At 44.6% G+C, this 16,065-nt stretch overlaps 1 protein-coding gene across 1 annotated transcript in view; it reads left to right on the top strand.

Moving 5' to 3' along the window:
• The window catches only part of LOC138455743 (ras-related protein Rab-11A-like), a 218,987-nt gene extending 209,398 nt beyond the window's left edge, over nt 1-9,589 (top strand). The window contains exon 5 of the mRNA XM_069607131.1: nt 9,211-9,589. Coding sequence (XP_069463232.1) covers nt 9,211-9,350 — 140 coding nt within the window. The 3' untranslated portion in view covers nt 9,351-9,589. The remainder of the gene's footprint in view (nt 1-9,210) is intronic.
• The last annotated feature ends 6,476 nt before the right edge of the window (nt 9,590-16,065 follow it).

The raw sequence follows: 16,065 nt of genomic DNA, 5'->3' as shown, positions 1-16,065 counted from the left end.
TTTGTTTTTGTTTTATTGAATTTGAAAGCTTAGTCAGGGATAATAATGCAAATACTCTCAGGGGAAAACCCCTTTCAACAACAGCTCCAATACTGTTAATTGACGCTTCTCCCCCCCCCCCCCTCCCATTCCCCCAGGGAACATTTCTCGATACATTCCGTTCCAGGATTCGCCTTAAAGTATAACACCAGAGTGGTTTCGGGGGTATGAATTCCAACAGATTCTTTCAGAATATCCACCCTTCTTCCAGTCTATAATCGAGCCAGGCCAGGCCACATATCCCATGTCTTCCACTATGTCACATCTCTCCCTCTCTCCCAAAGGTATTACAAAACTGCCATTCCATTTCTACCGCGCCCCCCCCTCTCCGTGAATAGCTGCCATGATCTTTTTCCATTGTATACGCTTCCTTTGCTGTATTGACCCCTTCTTTCAATGTGGGGAGGGTCGCCCTGTTCCAGTGTTTTAGGGCTGCTAGGAGAAGAAAATGCACCAATGACAGAAGAGCATGCCACCTGTCTCCCCCTTTTTTCCAAGCCAAACAATATCAACATGCGGTCCAATACGAACTTCCCACATCTTTAATCCACCTGAGGACCTCTGACCAGTACACCTGCACCCTAGGGCAACCCCACCACATATCCCAGTAATCTGCAGTGTCGCCACATCCATACCAACATTGGGGGTTTACCGTGGGAAACATCTTGGATAACCGCTTAGGGTCATACTGCCATCGATGTAGTAATTTCACACCGTGCAGCTTGTATTGGCAGGAGATCAATGTTTTAAAGGCTCTCCGACACATTTGTTGCCAGAGATGCTCGTCTAATTCTGTTCTCGGGTCCCTTTCCCATCTATGACTCAACCCTTGCACCACCTCCCCCTTAGACTCTAGTAAGGCTCCATAAAGGCACAATATAAGGCTCTTCATCTCCTTATGACCACGGCGTGAGGTCCCTCTGAATAGAATCCCTCACTTTTATGGCTGTGAAGGTCCCTTTTAACCTAAGGTAGAGTGTTGTGTAGTGTCTGTCTGTGATGTGGTGTAGCTGGTGATGTCATGTCGAGTGTTGATGGGTGAAATGGTCTGAGTGAGGGTTCTCAGTGGTGGAGTTAGATCTGGCCTGCCTGGGCGATGGGAGCCGGTGTTGCCTATGTATCTACCTTATTTTTTCCGATCTGTAACAGGAACTGGTAATAAACCTACTGAAGCAAGCTAAATGAGCCTGGAACCTGCTTCATTTCATAGAGGAACAGAGTTTACATATATCCAGGGCTGCCTCCAGTTCCTGAATGCTCACAAATTTCCCATTCTTCCACAGCTGTCCCACTCTGGAGAGTCCACCCTCAAACCATGTTTGATACCTTAAGGCTTCTGGTATAGCGTCTCGGACAGGGGGTGCGGATATGGCTCATCAGTGAGGGCCATGTGACCCTTCCCCTTTTTCCACCCATGCTTAGTGCCTCCCAGTGGACGCCCAGAAATGGATGCACAGATTCTCCTCTGGAGCCTCCCCCTCGGGTCCCAGAGCCATTCCCCCACTGTTGCTGGAAGCATATGTTGATTCTCCAGGTATACCCATTGTCTCTTCGGGTCCTCAGTCAAGTGTGGGCCCACTGCCCTAAATTGTGCTGCCCTATAATACACCATGAGGTCTGGCAGTCCCACGCCCGTTCAATCCTTCAGCAGTATTAGCGTCTCGTATCCAACGCTAGGTTTCTGATCCTGCCACAAGAACCACAGGATCTGTGATTTTGGCTCCCTTGGGTGTGCCTCAGGAGCACGGACTGGGAGCATTTGAAAAGATGACACTCAAGAGGAGAATCATTTTTATAGCATTCAATCTTCCCATCCACGATAGCTGACTCTTACCCCAGGTTGCCATCTCTGTGAATAGTTTTTCAAAGAGGGGCGTTTAGTTGACTTCACCGAGATCTTCCCCCGGCCTAACAATCTGACTTCCAGGTACTTAATACTATCCATCTGTATCTGCAGCCCCAATAGCTCCAGTGTCCTATTCTGCTCGGGTCCCCTTGGGTAATCTGGAAAATCACTGAATTGTCTTTAACTTAACCCTGAATAAGCCCTGTATTCCTCAATTATTACAAGTGCTGCAGGTACTGATCCCACTGGATTCTCCAGATGTAGCAACACATCTGCATAGAGACCCAATTTAAACTCCCTTGTGCCCTCCTTAATGCCTGCGACCATTGGGCCCCCTGCCCCCCACTCAGCCGCAACCGCCAGAATCTCCATCGGGAGTGCAAATAGGAGAAGCAAAAGAGGGCAGCCCTGTCTCGTCCCCCTCTGCAGGTTAAATGCCCTAGACAGCCGCCCATTCACCATCACTTTTACCACTGGGTCCATGTAAAGTGCTTGTATTTCCCTTGTTATCTGATCTCCCAGCCCAACTTTCTGCAAAACTCCCATCAGGAACCTCCAATCCACTCGATCGAAAGATTTTTAAGCGTCAATAACTAATATGGGATTTCCCCTTTCCCCTTGCTGTGGCCTAATCAGGTGTAGTGTCTTTCGCATTGTGTCCGCGCATTGCCTGCCTTGAGTGAATCCCACCTGATCTGAATGGACTCATTTGGGCATAAGGCTCTCCATACGTGTAGCGATTATTCTGGTGAAAATGTTAGCGTCCACATTGAGCAGTGAGATGGGACGGTAAGACTTGCAGCTTTCCGGTTCCCTACCCTCCTTTGGAAGCACAGTAGTGAGAGCCCTTCAAATGAAGGGGAGCCTTCTTTGTGTCCAGGATGTCTTTAAACAACCTGGCCATATGGTGTGCCAAAGACCATGCAAAGCTCTTATAAAACGCTGCTGTACATCTGTCGTCTCCTGGTGCCTTCCTTAATTTCAGTCCTGCTATTGCTTCCAAAACGTCCTCCCGAATAACCACCCGTTCCACCCCTCCCCCCCCCCCTCCTATATCCCTGTCCTGCAAACTCTGAAGGGGCACCTCCCCTAGATATCTGTGCAATTCCTCATCAGTCTTCACCCTGTCTTGCCCGTAGAGCTTCTCGTAAAAGGCAGCAAATTCCAGGTCCACCTCCTCTGGGAGGGAGTGTAGCCGGCCCCACCCCCTCCGAGTCCCGTATCACTAAGACCCACCTCTGCCCAGTGGCCCCTCAATCTGGCCGCCAGTAGAGCATCAGCCTTATCCCCCCTTTCAGAGTACCTTTTGTTTCAGAAATTGCAGACTGGCAATTACCTTATCCACCTCATATTGCCCGCAGTGCCTGCCTCTTCTCCCTCGCCACCTCCCTGGTCACACCCTCTCTCCTCCTGTCCTTTACCCTCCTCTGCCTCCATTTTCCAGATCTCACCTCTTCGTTTCTCAGCCTGCAGAGTCCTGATTCTCTTTTTGGCTGACCCATCCCTGATCATGAGGCCCCTATATTTTGCCGTGGCAGCATCCTAGGTCATGCCTAATTTCACCTCCCCGTATCGTTCAAGGTAAATTCCTCGCTCGCCTCTCGCGTTGCTTTTGCGTAAGCTACATCCTTCAATAGGTTGTCGTTGCAGCGCCACAGAGATTGCCAGGGCCTCAAACTTGTCAATACAATTCCCATAATCACCATGTCGTGATCCGACCAGCTAACCAGTGAATGTCTCCTAAAAGTAATTCTATTGGCATGTCTCCATTCCAGAAACCAGTGGTCAATCCGGGTTTGTGACTTGTGAACTGGGGAAAGAAAAGTGTAGCCCCTCTCTGTGGGATGACCTTCCCTCCACACATCCACCCGTTCCTGATCCTGCATATAATCTAGGAGGCCTCCCCCATCTTTTTGCCCCATTTCAATCTCTACTAGGTTGTGCCCTCCACTGTGGTCCATTGCTTGATCAGCCCCAATGATAAAATGCCCTGCCAGCAGCAATGGGCCCTTTCCTTGATTGAGAATCTCCCTGATGGCCTCCTGCAGGAATTGCATCTGCCTTGTATTGGGGCCATACAGTACTGCAATGGTCAATTGCACCACCTCCAGAGATCCCGTGACAACTAGGGCTCTCCCATCCTGCTTTCTCCAGATCAGGGGGCTTATCAACCTCGCCCTTTGATTAAGTATGATGCCCACTCCCCCTTCTTAGTAGGTCCTGAAGCCCAAAATGTCTAACCCACCTGTACACGCCTCTTCACCTTGCTGAAACCGTGTCTCTTGCACCAGTGGCACATCAAGGTCTCTAGTGCGCATTTCTCTCCCTAGCAGTGAGTGCTTGGTGGGAGAGTTCAGTCCCCTACCATTCAGGGTTCCCATCTTCAGAGCCTCGGGCTGGCCCCTCCCTTCATTTCTCGCAATTTGGGCCTGTAACCCCCATCCCCACCACTCCTTCAGTTGGACTGCGGCTATCCTCGGAACAGTTTTCCCCTTATGCCCTTTCCCAATCCCCCCTTTGTCCCTGCCCCCTTTCCCCCCCTAACCATCATCGGTCTCCCCTCCCGGACACCCACCTCATGATGGGCCACCAGGGATGAGTACTTTCCCGGACCGTAGTTCAAAATACCACCACATCTCCTCCCTTACATCATATTGTCAAATCTCATTAGCCTTTGCACAACTATGCCATTCCTTTTCTATCTTCATGAATCCCCCAGGTTCTTATGTGCAGGGATATTAGGCTTTTTGAATTTCCTGCCCCCTAGCATTTTTTTCTTCACACTTTATGAACCTTTTGGCCTGAGATGTTCCATCAGCGTCCCTGTTGGCCTCTCTTGGTCTTCGCTGTGCTCCTTGCCCTTGAGAACCTGCTGTGCTTCTTATCCACTAGTCACACTGTAGTCAGCCTCTCCCTTATAGCGCAAACGGAAAGGACCAACTATATCTTTTTTCGGTTAGCCATTGTGTGAGGGCGAGGCGGGTTAGGGTAAGCCTGACAAGTCTTGGAACACCCTAATCGTATCTCCTTCATACTGGAAGCTTCCCAGCCGCTTGGCCTTCTCCAAGACTTCATCTTCTACCGATCTCAGAAAACGGACCACTATTGATCTTCGGCCTTTCCTCCTCTGCCTCCTGTGTGCCCTCCTTCCCTTCTTCTGAGTGATCAGTCCTTGTGCCTCCCTCCCCATGTCCCTGGCCGATTCTCCTTTCTGCTCCCTGGTCCCTAGAATGCATAGGTTGCTTTGTCGTTCCCTGTTCTCCAAATAATCCACTTTCAATATGGTTTCTTCCTCATGCATTTCCAGGTCTGTCAGACGTCATTCATACTTCATGTCCAGGCGGTCCCACCACTTCCCTGTGCCTATGGTTTTGTTGCCCCTGTCGTCCCCCGGGGAAGGTTTCTACTCCCGTTTGCCTTCCTTTTCTTGTCAGTGTGCTCACACCCAGCACAGTATATCCCCTAAATGACAGGCCTCCACTCTACTGGCCCAATTCCAGGACTTATACCTCCATTTGGCTGTGCTCAGTCACTTTTGGGATGCCCCCCCCTCCACTACAAATGGCAGAATGATTAGTGCAGCCAGGGGCCCAGCCTTTCCCTCGCGTGCCTTTCCCCTCATGTCCGTCTCCTCTGTGCTGCTGATCTCCTCCTAACCCCCCCTCTTCCCTTTATGGGGTCTCTTTGTGGTGCCCCAGGGTCCGGAGGTGTCCTCCCCGTTCTGGGTCCTCGTGGTCTGGAGTTGTCCACCCTATTGTTGTGGCCCTTATGGACACCGCCGGGCCATCCTACTGTCGTGGCCCTTATGGACACCCTGTGTGTCCCAGACCCCGGCTGCACCACCGCTGCTCTTACACTCCTCTTGGGTCCCTCGCCTTTCTCTTTCATGTGTCCTGGTCCAAATCCCATTCCAGGCGGCACCAGTGCTCCGGCCCAGCAGGCAGTGGGCTCCAGACCCACACCACTCTTTTCACGTCTCCCTCCTGTGGAGGCACCAGGCTCCCACATAGGGCACGCACACGGATATTGCCGCCGACGGCGGCCTCCCGGTTGTTCCTCCTCAAGCTGGGGGTATCCACTGTAACTGCCTTGTCCATGACCTGAGGGGGGGGCGGTCTGAAAACTGCAAGTTGTGGCTATTACCACCACGGGGGAGCACAATGAGCTCATGTGTAACGATGTTCGGGTGGAGTAGCAGCTTTACGCGGCCATCACCGTCCGTGCCCCCTGGTGGTCTTGGTAATGGTGGTTTTTTTTTTTTTTTTTTTTTTTATATATAGACAGAATCGCCCTTCTGGACATTTTGGGCAAACTGCTTCAGTGTTATTCAGGCTTTTGACTAAATGGGCAAGGGAGGTCAGCTGCTTTGATCCCAGACGATCAGGTTTTTTTCAAGGGAATCTGGACCAATCTGAACCTATATTTATTCAATGTATTAAAGCTACAAGCTATCAAAGGCAGTACAAAATTGTTCTTGCTTTTTATAGAGCTGGAACCAGCCTTTGATAGTGTTAGTATAGAGAAGATATGGAATAAATTGGCAGCTTGGACTTGTCCTAGAGACTTGCTGAAGGCAATTAAAGCCCTTTATTCAGACACCACGATGCAAGTTCAATTGCACTTGTTGGGAATGTGATTGAAAAGAATTAAGACCTATATGGGAATGGAGCAATATTGCCCTGTATTAGATATGAATAACACACTAGACAAATGGATTTTCCTCTCAAAATCAATAGAATGAATGTCTTGGATGCTCTATGCAGGCAACGCCCATAGGCCTACACGCAGACTGACATTATTACAAGACTGTCATCTAATTGTTTAAGGATAAACGTAAAGAAATTAAAAATATAGATTTTTCTCTGCGTTTGAAAGGCAAGCAGTACATGAGTTTTTCAAATGGCATGTGGGTCTTGATCATCGAACCTGTCCAGACGATGCTTTATCTGGGGATCCGTAAAAATAAAGGTATTCTAATTAAAATCGAAGGGTCTGAATCTGTCTGGCAAATTTGGAATGTTTTGCAGGGTGTGTTTTACATGAGGGTTTTGCGCCTTCCTAAGAGCCTTCCGATCGTATGCGAACTGTGCCTCCAGTCGTTATAGTCCATGACCGTGTGGAAGTGTGCCATTGACACATTGTGTCCCTTCATTTCAAATTCTAAGAAATTCGGACATTGATTAGAAAGTGTTTTCCCTTTGAAACTTGGAAATTGAAATGTACAAATTGTTTAAGGGCCTTAAACTTCAATGGAGATCAGTAACAAACCCAATTGTAGTTAAAGGCAAGCTTCAATGCCAAGACTGGATTGAAATGCAAGTAAAAATACAGTTTTAAATAGACTATAGATTTTGGATTGAGGACTCGATCTCTTAATGTTTTACTGAAATATTTAGTAAAATGTCCAGGTTCCTGTCATCTGAATCAATTTTTTATGTCTTCGCCTGAACTTGAATTCAACAAAGGAAGTGGTGGGCGGAAACAAGGTGTGGAAAGATAGTGTATGTAGATTTTGTTTAGAAGCAGGAACATCTGAGACAGTGCAGCATGTGATAACTAGCTCCCCTACATTGACTTCCTTGAAAATCATATTTGGGAAGATGTGTAGAGAATGTTAAATCTGGAATGGTGGACATGTTCTTAATGGGTGAAAATCTGTCTCTTGTCTTTGTGGGTGGTAAAATCTAAGTTTTTAAATTGTAATTTTGGAATCAAGTTCTTAAATTGTAAACTTTATTTGTATGCACTTGTGTGAAGAACTGAGATTGTTAAAGCTTTGTAGTTTAAGGATTGGATGCATTGTGTTTTGAGATTTATATGTGTAAGTTTTCCAATAAACCAACCAAAAAAGTAAATCCTTTAAAGGTTTATTTATTATTGCACACCTGACTGCCATGTTTTTCTGGTAGTCACATGGGGCATATGTCAATTTTTTTTTTTCTGGTACCCTCTGATGATGGCAGAAATGGAGGATTCAACCCTTCTACTGAGTAAGGAAACCTAAATCCTGAGAGCTCAAGTAGGTCTGAATACCAACGATCTTGGGACCACATGATTGGCGAGGAGTTGACAACTACCTCAACTTCTGACAAGTTCTCCGATTCAGAGGAGTCTGTGGAAAGAGATTCAGGAACTGCCCAAATGAAGAGCGCATTGCCCAGATTGTTGAAATTGAAGCTCCAGTGGAATGAGTATTGGTGACACGGAGCATTCTGATCCCTTTCAGAAATGGTGTTGACTAATTTCCCAGGACAATGCACTGTTTGAGGGTTCATTTGTCAGGAGCAAGATTGAGTCTCTTTCGTGACGTTGCTTTTCACAAATATCAGTGTTCCCACACAGGCCCTCCCTTAAGAGTCGTTGCAAGTGACATGATGAATTGTAAGTAGGGACTATGGTATGAAGCTAAGGTCATTTGAGTATGTGGGGTTGGTCATGCATGTACCTGGTCGTCTTTGCTACTGCACTCTTTCCTGTCCACTTGGCCTGCATTCACTTTACGCCATACATATGGACTATCGTGTAACTAGTTTGCCTGAGTGTAAAGGTATTGTCGCCCTAAGGCCACTTCAGAGAGCTGAAATGGTTGAGCGAAGGGTAGGAGTGGGTCGGGAAGAGGATCCTCCCTTCTGGAAAGGGACTAAAGGAGTCTCCTTTTGCGCACTTATTGCCCATATAAGGCCTAAGGCTGCTAGTGGACTGGTACTGTGAAATTGTCAGGGAGACATGTTTGGTTTTGTCTCATTGGTGCTACCTTGTGGCTAAAGCAATGTTTCAGAGAACACCGACTAGAAAGGGCATTGAGCAGCAGCATATTTGGCTTGCATGGCAACTGCCAATTCTTTTGGCCGGCGTTGACTGCATCATGGATTGTCATGCCGCTCACCATTCTATTGCCTGCATGTCTCAGCAAAAGCACCAATTAAAAACACTGCACAGCTGTGTAATTTTAAGGTAGCCCGTCCTAGTCCCTCGCCACAGGTCTTTAAGATTTTAATGACTTGTGAAACCTCTGAAAATATGAATAAAACTACACTAAGGCAAGTAAATAATGCAAATCCCCTTATTGGATTTACAGAAGGTCATTGTGTCAAATTGGTAATGAGAGAGAGATTTTATTTCATGGTTAGTTTATTGGTTGCATAGTTGTGTCCACAATGTGGGAATTAAAGTGAGAACCAACTTTATTTTTTGTGACTAAATACAAATGACCATATCCCTTATACATGGTCAGTTCTCCTTTGTTTGTGATGTTATCAGTATGGGATAGTCAATGTTTTTATTTTAACGTTTATAAATTATTTTTTTTAACTTCTCTTCATCAGAAATCTATCGGATTGTGTCTCAGAGACAAATGTCGGGTCAGCAAGACACTGAATTTGGGCCCAGTTCAACCATTGAACCAATAAAGGTCCTACCAACGCACCAGGAAACGAAACACGTTCAGTGCTGCCAGAATATTTAGATGAACGGAGCATAAACTGGAGTAAAGAGGATTCTGCGACAGCTGGAGGAACCCTATCACAAGGTCATAGTATGGACTCTACCTAAAAACACTGATCTCCTTTCTTAAAAAGACTTTTTTTATCTGAGCCCCAAATATTTTTTATGACTGGACCAAAGTGCATAGATCAGGTGGTGGCATGACACTACATTGACATTTCTTGATTTTTGGTATTTGAAGAATAAAATGTTCCAAAATGAGTTTGTGTTCATTTCCATTACAATACACTGTTGCCGATCTTTACCACCTTAATGCTCTACATTGCCTTGACTATATGTTGTAAACTAGGTTTATTTAAGAGACATTGCAACATAAAGTCGCTGTTTGCTTCAATATGGCCTTGGATGCCCCCTATCCATCATGTCTTATTGGGGCTCGAATAGTTTCTAGTATGGTGGTGCATACATAGCATGTTGCATATTTGGATGGCCAGCTACCTACCAAACCTCCCCCCCCCCCCTCTTGTCCTGCTGGATTAAGCCATGCCGGAATGTAAAGAGATGCTTTGCTACCACCCATGTCTTTCATTGAGCAATTCGTCTGATCACACCAATAATATATTTGCAGGTGAAATTGCCTTACCCAACTTGGGATCCGCCTGATGTCAAGTAACATTTAATACATCCTGTGCAGCGTACTCTGGATATTTTTGACTTCACACCTGTTTGATGCGTGTGTGTGTTTTGGCAACTAACACCATAAGAAATGCTGGTCACATCAACTTTTTTTTAAAGTTATGTTAATTTTGAGTGAAAATCGTTTTGATTGTGGTCTGTCCGGAATAGATTTGCTGCTTAAAATCCATGTGAACAGGGCAAAATAAAATGGTAGTGGTGGCACTTGGCAGTGGCAGATGGATTATGCTGATGTTTTGAACGAGTTCTGCAGGTGTAGAACATTAGTTTAGGTCCTGTGGATGGTCTTGTTCATTGTAACATTTCTTTTCAACCGGCTTGTTTTCCTGATGAGTCTACAGGCAGTCTTAGAGTCTGGGGCCATCATTCGCTTTTATTAAAGGCCCTGCCCACTTGGCCCAGTGCGTTATCACTGACCTGTATGCCAGTTTCCTCAGGGAGCAAAGCCCTGACTATATGGGAAGGTTTTATTTTTGTATGTTTCATTTGTCATTCCGTTGTGTACAGCTATTGGCATCAGTATTCACTTGTTCTAGAAGCTGATACAAAGAACATTACTATATGCCACGAGGGCATTTAAAAGTGCATTAACTACTGTTCTCAATTTAGGATTTATTCCTTCAGTTAGATGGAACGCATCATGATGATGGTATTGATTCGGTGTGTGGAAAGGATGGAGGAAGGCGAGCAGCAAGAGTCAAGTGTGAATCTGCACTTTATTATCTTTTGGGTAAAAGTTCTTGTGGAGAAAAGCAGGACTCTATTATTCAGTCAAGACTCATGTTTCCAATGTTCCATTGTGAAATTATTGTATAGCCGCAATTTCTGTACCTTGCAAATGGAAACTGCGGGTACAACCTTAACAAACACCTTCACCATGTAGACATTGGTATAACGTGGGCATGGTACAGTTACTTTTAGCATCCGAGATTCAAATGGTGGATGTTTTCAGTTAATAAAACAGACCCTTTCCCGCTTCAACATAATAGTGTGTGCATTTATGGGCAAACATCTTATTTTCAGAAAGTTTGTTTTCCCAGAAAATCCACTTCAAATCTATCCTCCACTGTGCATATTTCTTTATGTAAGAGACGGTGTGAGATTGGTTTGTGCAAGAAATGGTAGTTCAACTGTGGCTTATTTATTGTTCATTGCCTTTTTAGCTGTTTCGATTTTGATGCTGTTTCAGATCATGTGACTGGATTATTTTTTTATTAAAAACTTGCTCATTCTTTCATAATTATTACTAAGGGGAAGGTATGTACGATTTACAGTGTGACGCATTTTGATCAGTTATTAGAAAGCTATGCAAAAAGCTGCACTTTGATGGTTTATGAACGTCCCACAGGAGAGTGTTTATCCTCTTACTATTGCTAGCAAAAGGGCTCTTGCTTAATACTAGGTAGATCCACAGGTATTGAGGGAGTGGTGATGTGTGACCGTGGATTGTGTAGGGAGATACTATATGGCCAACGCTGGAGGGAAAGGATACACCTGTTAAGACTACTAGAAGATGATGAAAGCAACCGTGAATAATGTGTTCACTTTTGAATCGGTTTTCTATTCTGATGAAAGCTATTAATGTATGTAGTAAGATCAGGAGAAAGCTTGTACCAGTCTTTGGCTGCATTGAAATTCATGTTCTGATGACAGTATTTGGCAGGGTGGTAAATGGTAGACCCTTTAGGCACAGCCTTGGTTATGATTGCTTTGTGTTTTTTTTTTTTTTTCTTTCCTTCCCTACTGTTTTGTATGGTCATGAAATAGTTTGTCGGTAAATATGCTATTTTGTGAAACCGCAAGCCTAATTTGAAATAGTTCAGTATCAATACAAAATGTTTGCTCTGTCCAACACAAACCTTCACCGAAGTATTACTAGTGCTGCTTTGTGCCCCAAAATGAGGTGTTTATTTTCAGTTCACATGTACGGTTACGTCACTATGTATGTGCATTAATTACATCTGTTTCAAATTAATCTGTGAGGTAGATATTACAAACGCTCTGTTTACACATTCTGCAGAAATATTAAGAGCAGGTTTTTAACCATTAACGCGGTTGTCACTACTGGAAGGAGTGGATGTTAAAGCAATATTTATGTAAATTTAATTCTATAAAATGGGATTTAACTGCTCATTTAAACTTTATATTGAATGGGATACTGTAATTCCTTTAATTGTGCAACATACTGGGATTTTCTGCCAAAATGTACTTTTCTCATTGTTTCTGGTAATGGGAAGATTTAAGTGACTTTATAAACTATTCAGGTCAAAGTCTAATGCAACATGTATGTTTACTCGAACACATTTCTTACAATTTATCTTTTCTGAAGTATTTTGATTTGACGGCTGGAATTGTTTTTGCTGCTGAAACTTTTTCTTGTCCCTAAAAAGTTAACACTCTGTTGGAATTAATCTTCACAATTCTAGGTATTCATGTTCTTGGGTGCAAACCTCTGGTGCAGCGGATTAAGACCAGATTTTTGGCACACTCTTTACCATTGTAAATCAGTTTTTATAGCTTACTTCATGAGGGTCCATACATTTTAGGCATGTTGTATTTTCATTTATTAATATTTCAACTGAGTCACACGCATGCATGCTCTGTAAAAATACTTTCTGCATTAATTACCATCTGTTGCAGGGTGATGCCCAATGTAAATGTTTGAGGCTTCTTACCGTGGGCAGGGGCGTGGATGCTGTGAAAAACCAACAAGTGAGACTACTGGAAGCTACCGTTTTGCAGTTGGTGCTGCAAATATCAAACATTCTATATAGAGGCCTGCTGCTTTTACCCCAAAGTTAGTACTGTCAGAAGACTGCAGATTAAAACTTGGCTGTATCGATGTCCATGGAACTTTCACTGTCTTTGCCTAGATATGCAGAGCAAGAATTAATTTCTGTTTTTGAATACTCTGTAAATGGAACGTGGTGATTTAAGCAACTATACTAGGAAAGACACTTAAAAAAATAATAATAATTTCAAGGGCAATTGCAGGTATTCAAAAATCAGCAGCATTTCTCCCTACTCCCGGTGTCAATGTTGATGCTAATAAGTGTTTCAGTATTGCTTGGGACATTTACTACTGTTCATGGTGTGTTTGGGGCTAAAATACATGTTCTGTAAATACCAAAAATGCATCAATCCTATATCCTGTGCAGAGCAAACGGAAGATATCCCACATTGCTTTGTCATAAGATGCCTGCTCTAAACTGTTCAATGTTTCAATAAAATGTTTTAAATTGGTAAAAAATGGATTGTAGTTTTAAATGTATATGGTCTATATAATCTTGTTTGACGAGTGATCATCGACTTTATCTGTTCTGATTGTTATTCTCTGACAAATTTCTTATGTACCTACAGTCTTGAATTTACTGGTTTCGGGGCCCAGGAGTCCTATCGTTTTGCCACTAGGTCAATGATATGGTCAACCACTCCATCCTCCTAAAACGGCTCCAATACCCTTTGTATCTCGGAGCGAGCACTGGACTGACTGACATCCTTCCTCACTGACCATCCCTCCCAGGTTATCCTGGGCTCTAACCGCTCTCCCTGGCTCTATCTTGCTCTGCTTGCACACCTAATTTCCACTTTCTCCCCTTACTTTCAGTGTTATAGTGTTATGCAGATGGCGCACAGCTCTTCAAACTTACCTCTCCCCTACTTGCGTCCTCCATCATTCCTTCCTGACTGCCTATCTGCCATCCTGTCCTGGTGTGCCTCCAATAATCTCTGCCTTTGTCGCACTCTATGGGCTCTCCCCTGCTCCATCTGAAGTCGGAAGCCTTGGAGTCATCTTACACTTTCATTCCTTCCTCAGTTCCAGGACCATGCTAAGAAGGCTCACTTTCAACTTAACTCAAAGTAATCCTTACTTTCCTCACTTTCCCCCAGAAGCTGAATGTCTCTAGAGCTCTGGTACTCTCTAGGCTGGACGACTGCAACAGCCTCTTGCTCAATCTACCCTCTTCCTCTCTACGTCCCCTCCAGTTTATCCAGGATAGGGATGCAAACTCATCTTTGGCCTCAAGACCAGGGATCACATCTCTCCAGCCCTAAAATCTCCACTGGCTCCCGGTTGCTGCAAGGATCAAATTCAAATCCCTTTGCATCATCCATAAGGTTGTATAGTGCCAGGGACCACACGATCTACAACTGACCCTCACCAAATAGTCTTCCTCAGACCTCTATGCTCCTCCGGCACCAACTCTCTGCGTGTCAAGCGCTTCTCTACACTGTGATCTGGTGGCCGATCTTCTTCGGCTGGCTTCCTTCTCGGGAACAGCATCCCCCTTCCTCTCCGTCTTGAGCCGGATCTCCTCGAATTCCAGAAGCTCTGCAAGATTTTAATTTTCACCTCTGCCTCCTTTGCTCAACACCACATTCGCTGAGATTGGTGAACAGCTCCCTTGTGTCCTTCTGGGTTCAATCGCCTTTAGCCTCAGTCCACCCCAGCACTTCTTTTGGCACCCACTGGCCTGTGCTGTCTATAAGTTCTGCACTTATTGTATTGGCAGTTGACCATTCTCACCAAGTGATCTCTGCCCGGGACTTAACCTCTGCTTGCAACTTATTCCCTAGCACTTCCCTCCATGGTACCCTTAGCACTTACCACCACCCCTTCTCTCTCTGCACCTGCATGCTCTGAATGCTCACACGGCCTAGTAGGTCTGCCTCTTTCTTTCCATTATTTGCCTCCATGTTCCCTCCCTGTTGCCCTGTGGGTGCTTTGAAACACAATTTACTTGTATAAGCCTACAAATTCACAAATAAAATAAATGACACAGCCTTGTCCTCCTCTGCTGTGGTTGGAGGATTTGCTGCCATATTTGCAGAGCCCAGTGGAAAATATCCCACATGGGCCTCAAATTATGGCTCCAATAACTGTGGAAAATAGTTCTGTGTTAAGGCAGAGGTAAAGCTATAAAGCGGGTGAATAAGATATTCACATGTGACCCTAATTGGGTGATCTACTGTGATCAAACATGTCATCAAAACTTTGGGGAGTCTTGTGATGATCCTTATACGTGTTTCATTGCTGAATGTATTAGGGTATAAAGTTCCAAAATGGCAAATGAGAAGGCTGAATATTTGGTCAGATGAGAATATCAATGCATGGCCTGCTCTAATTCTAATTGAAAAGAATGTACACATTGGAAGAGCCAATCTATATATTGTGTTTTGATTTGAGACAGGCATTTGACGGTAAAAATGTTCTGTGTAATACATTGAAGAAAATGGGATTGGCAGGTATTCTTTTAAGGCTAATTCAAATGGCAATTTGAAAGATGCAATATGCTGCAACAAGAAGAATGCAGAATAATTTAAACTCAATAAAGAAAGCAAGGATGCTAACTTGTCCTTCATTTATCTGTTTTATGTTTGGCTGATTTGGATCAGGCTATTGCCAAAGAGGCCACACAACCCACCACTTCTGTTAAGGAGGTCACTAGAATATAGGTCTTTTTATGCTGATGCCATGTGGCTTAGGCTTGTTTGATCAATTCTAGGACTGCATCCTAACTGATACCTGAATTACAGCTGACCACACAAGTGGTTTATTTTAGCAAAATGTGCCTGATTTATTAGGGGCATAAAAAGAATTAATGTAAGCCCGGTAAACCGAGCTATTTGGGCATGACCCTCTCAAAGTATGGTTCATGGCATGGATATAATGTATTGTGTTTGAATTTTATTTTATATAGCGCCTTAAACCAAAGCGCTGCACAATTTAAAAACGGGGTACGGTACAAAATGATAGGCAGTAAATGTCAATCTTGGCAGCAAACAATCGGGGGTAATGAATATGGGTTTTCAGAGAGGAACGAATGAGTAAGCAGTGATAGAGCAGAGAGTGTCATGATCTCTGCTTCCAAAAGGTCAGGGTTTTCCCAACTCCCTTGGAAGCAGATCCATAACCCAGGTTCCGAGTGCCAACCAGTCCCAATTGGGACCTTTTGGACCCAGTCCTGGCGCCAGTGGCACCAGGCTCATAAATGTGCCCAGTCCCAGCGCTGGAAGCGCCGGGCTCATAATGCTTGGGT

The sequence above is a fragment of the Ambystoma mexicanum genome, chromosome 1p (genome assembly GCF_040938575.1).
Source record: "Ambystoma mexicanum isolate Mex_15411 chromosome 1p, UKY_AmexF1_1, whole genome shotgun sequence".
In the NCBI taxonomy this organism is placed as follows: domain Eukaryota; kingdom Metazoa; phylum Chordata; class Amphibia; order Caudata; family Ambystomatidae; genus Ambystoma; species Ambystoma mexicanum.
The sequence above is the reverse complement of the archived record's forward strand: the minus strand, read 5'-3'. Positions and strand labels throughout refer to the sequence as shown.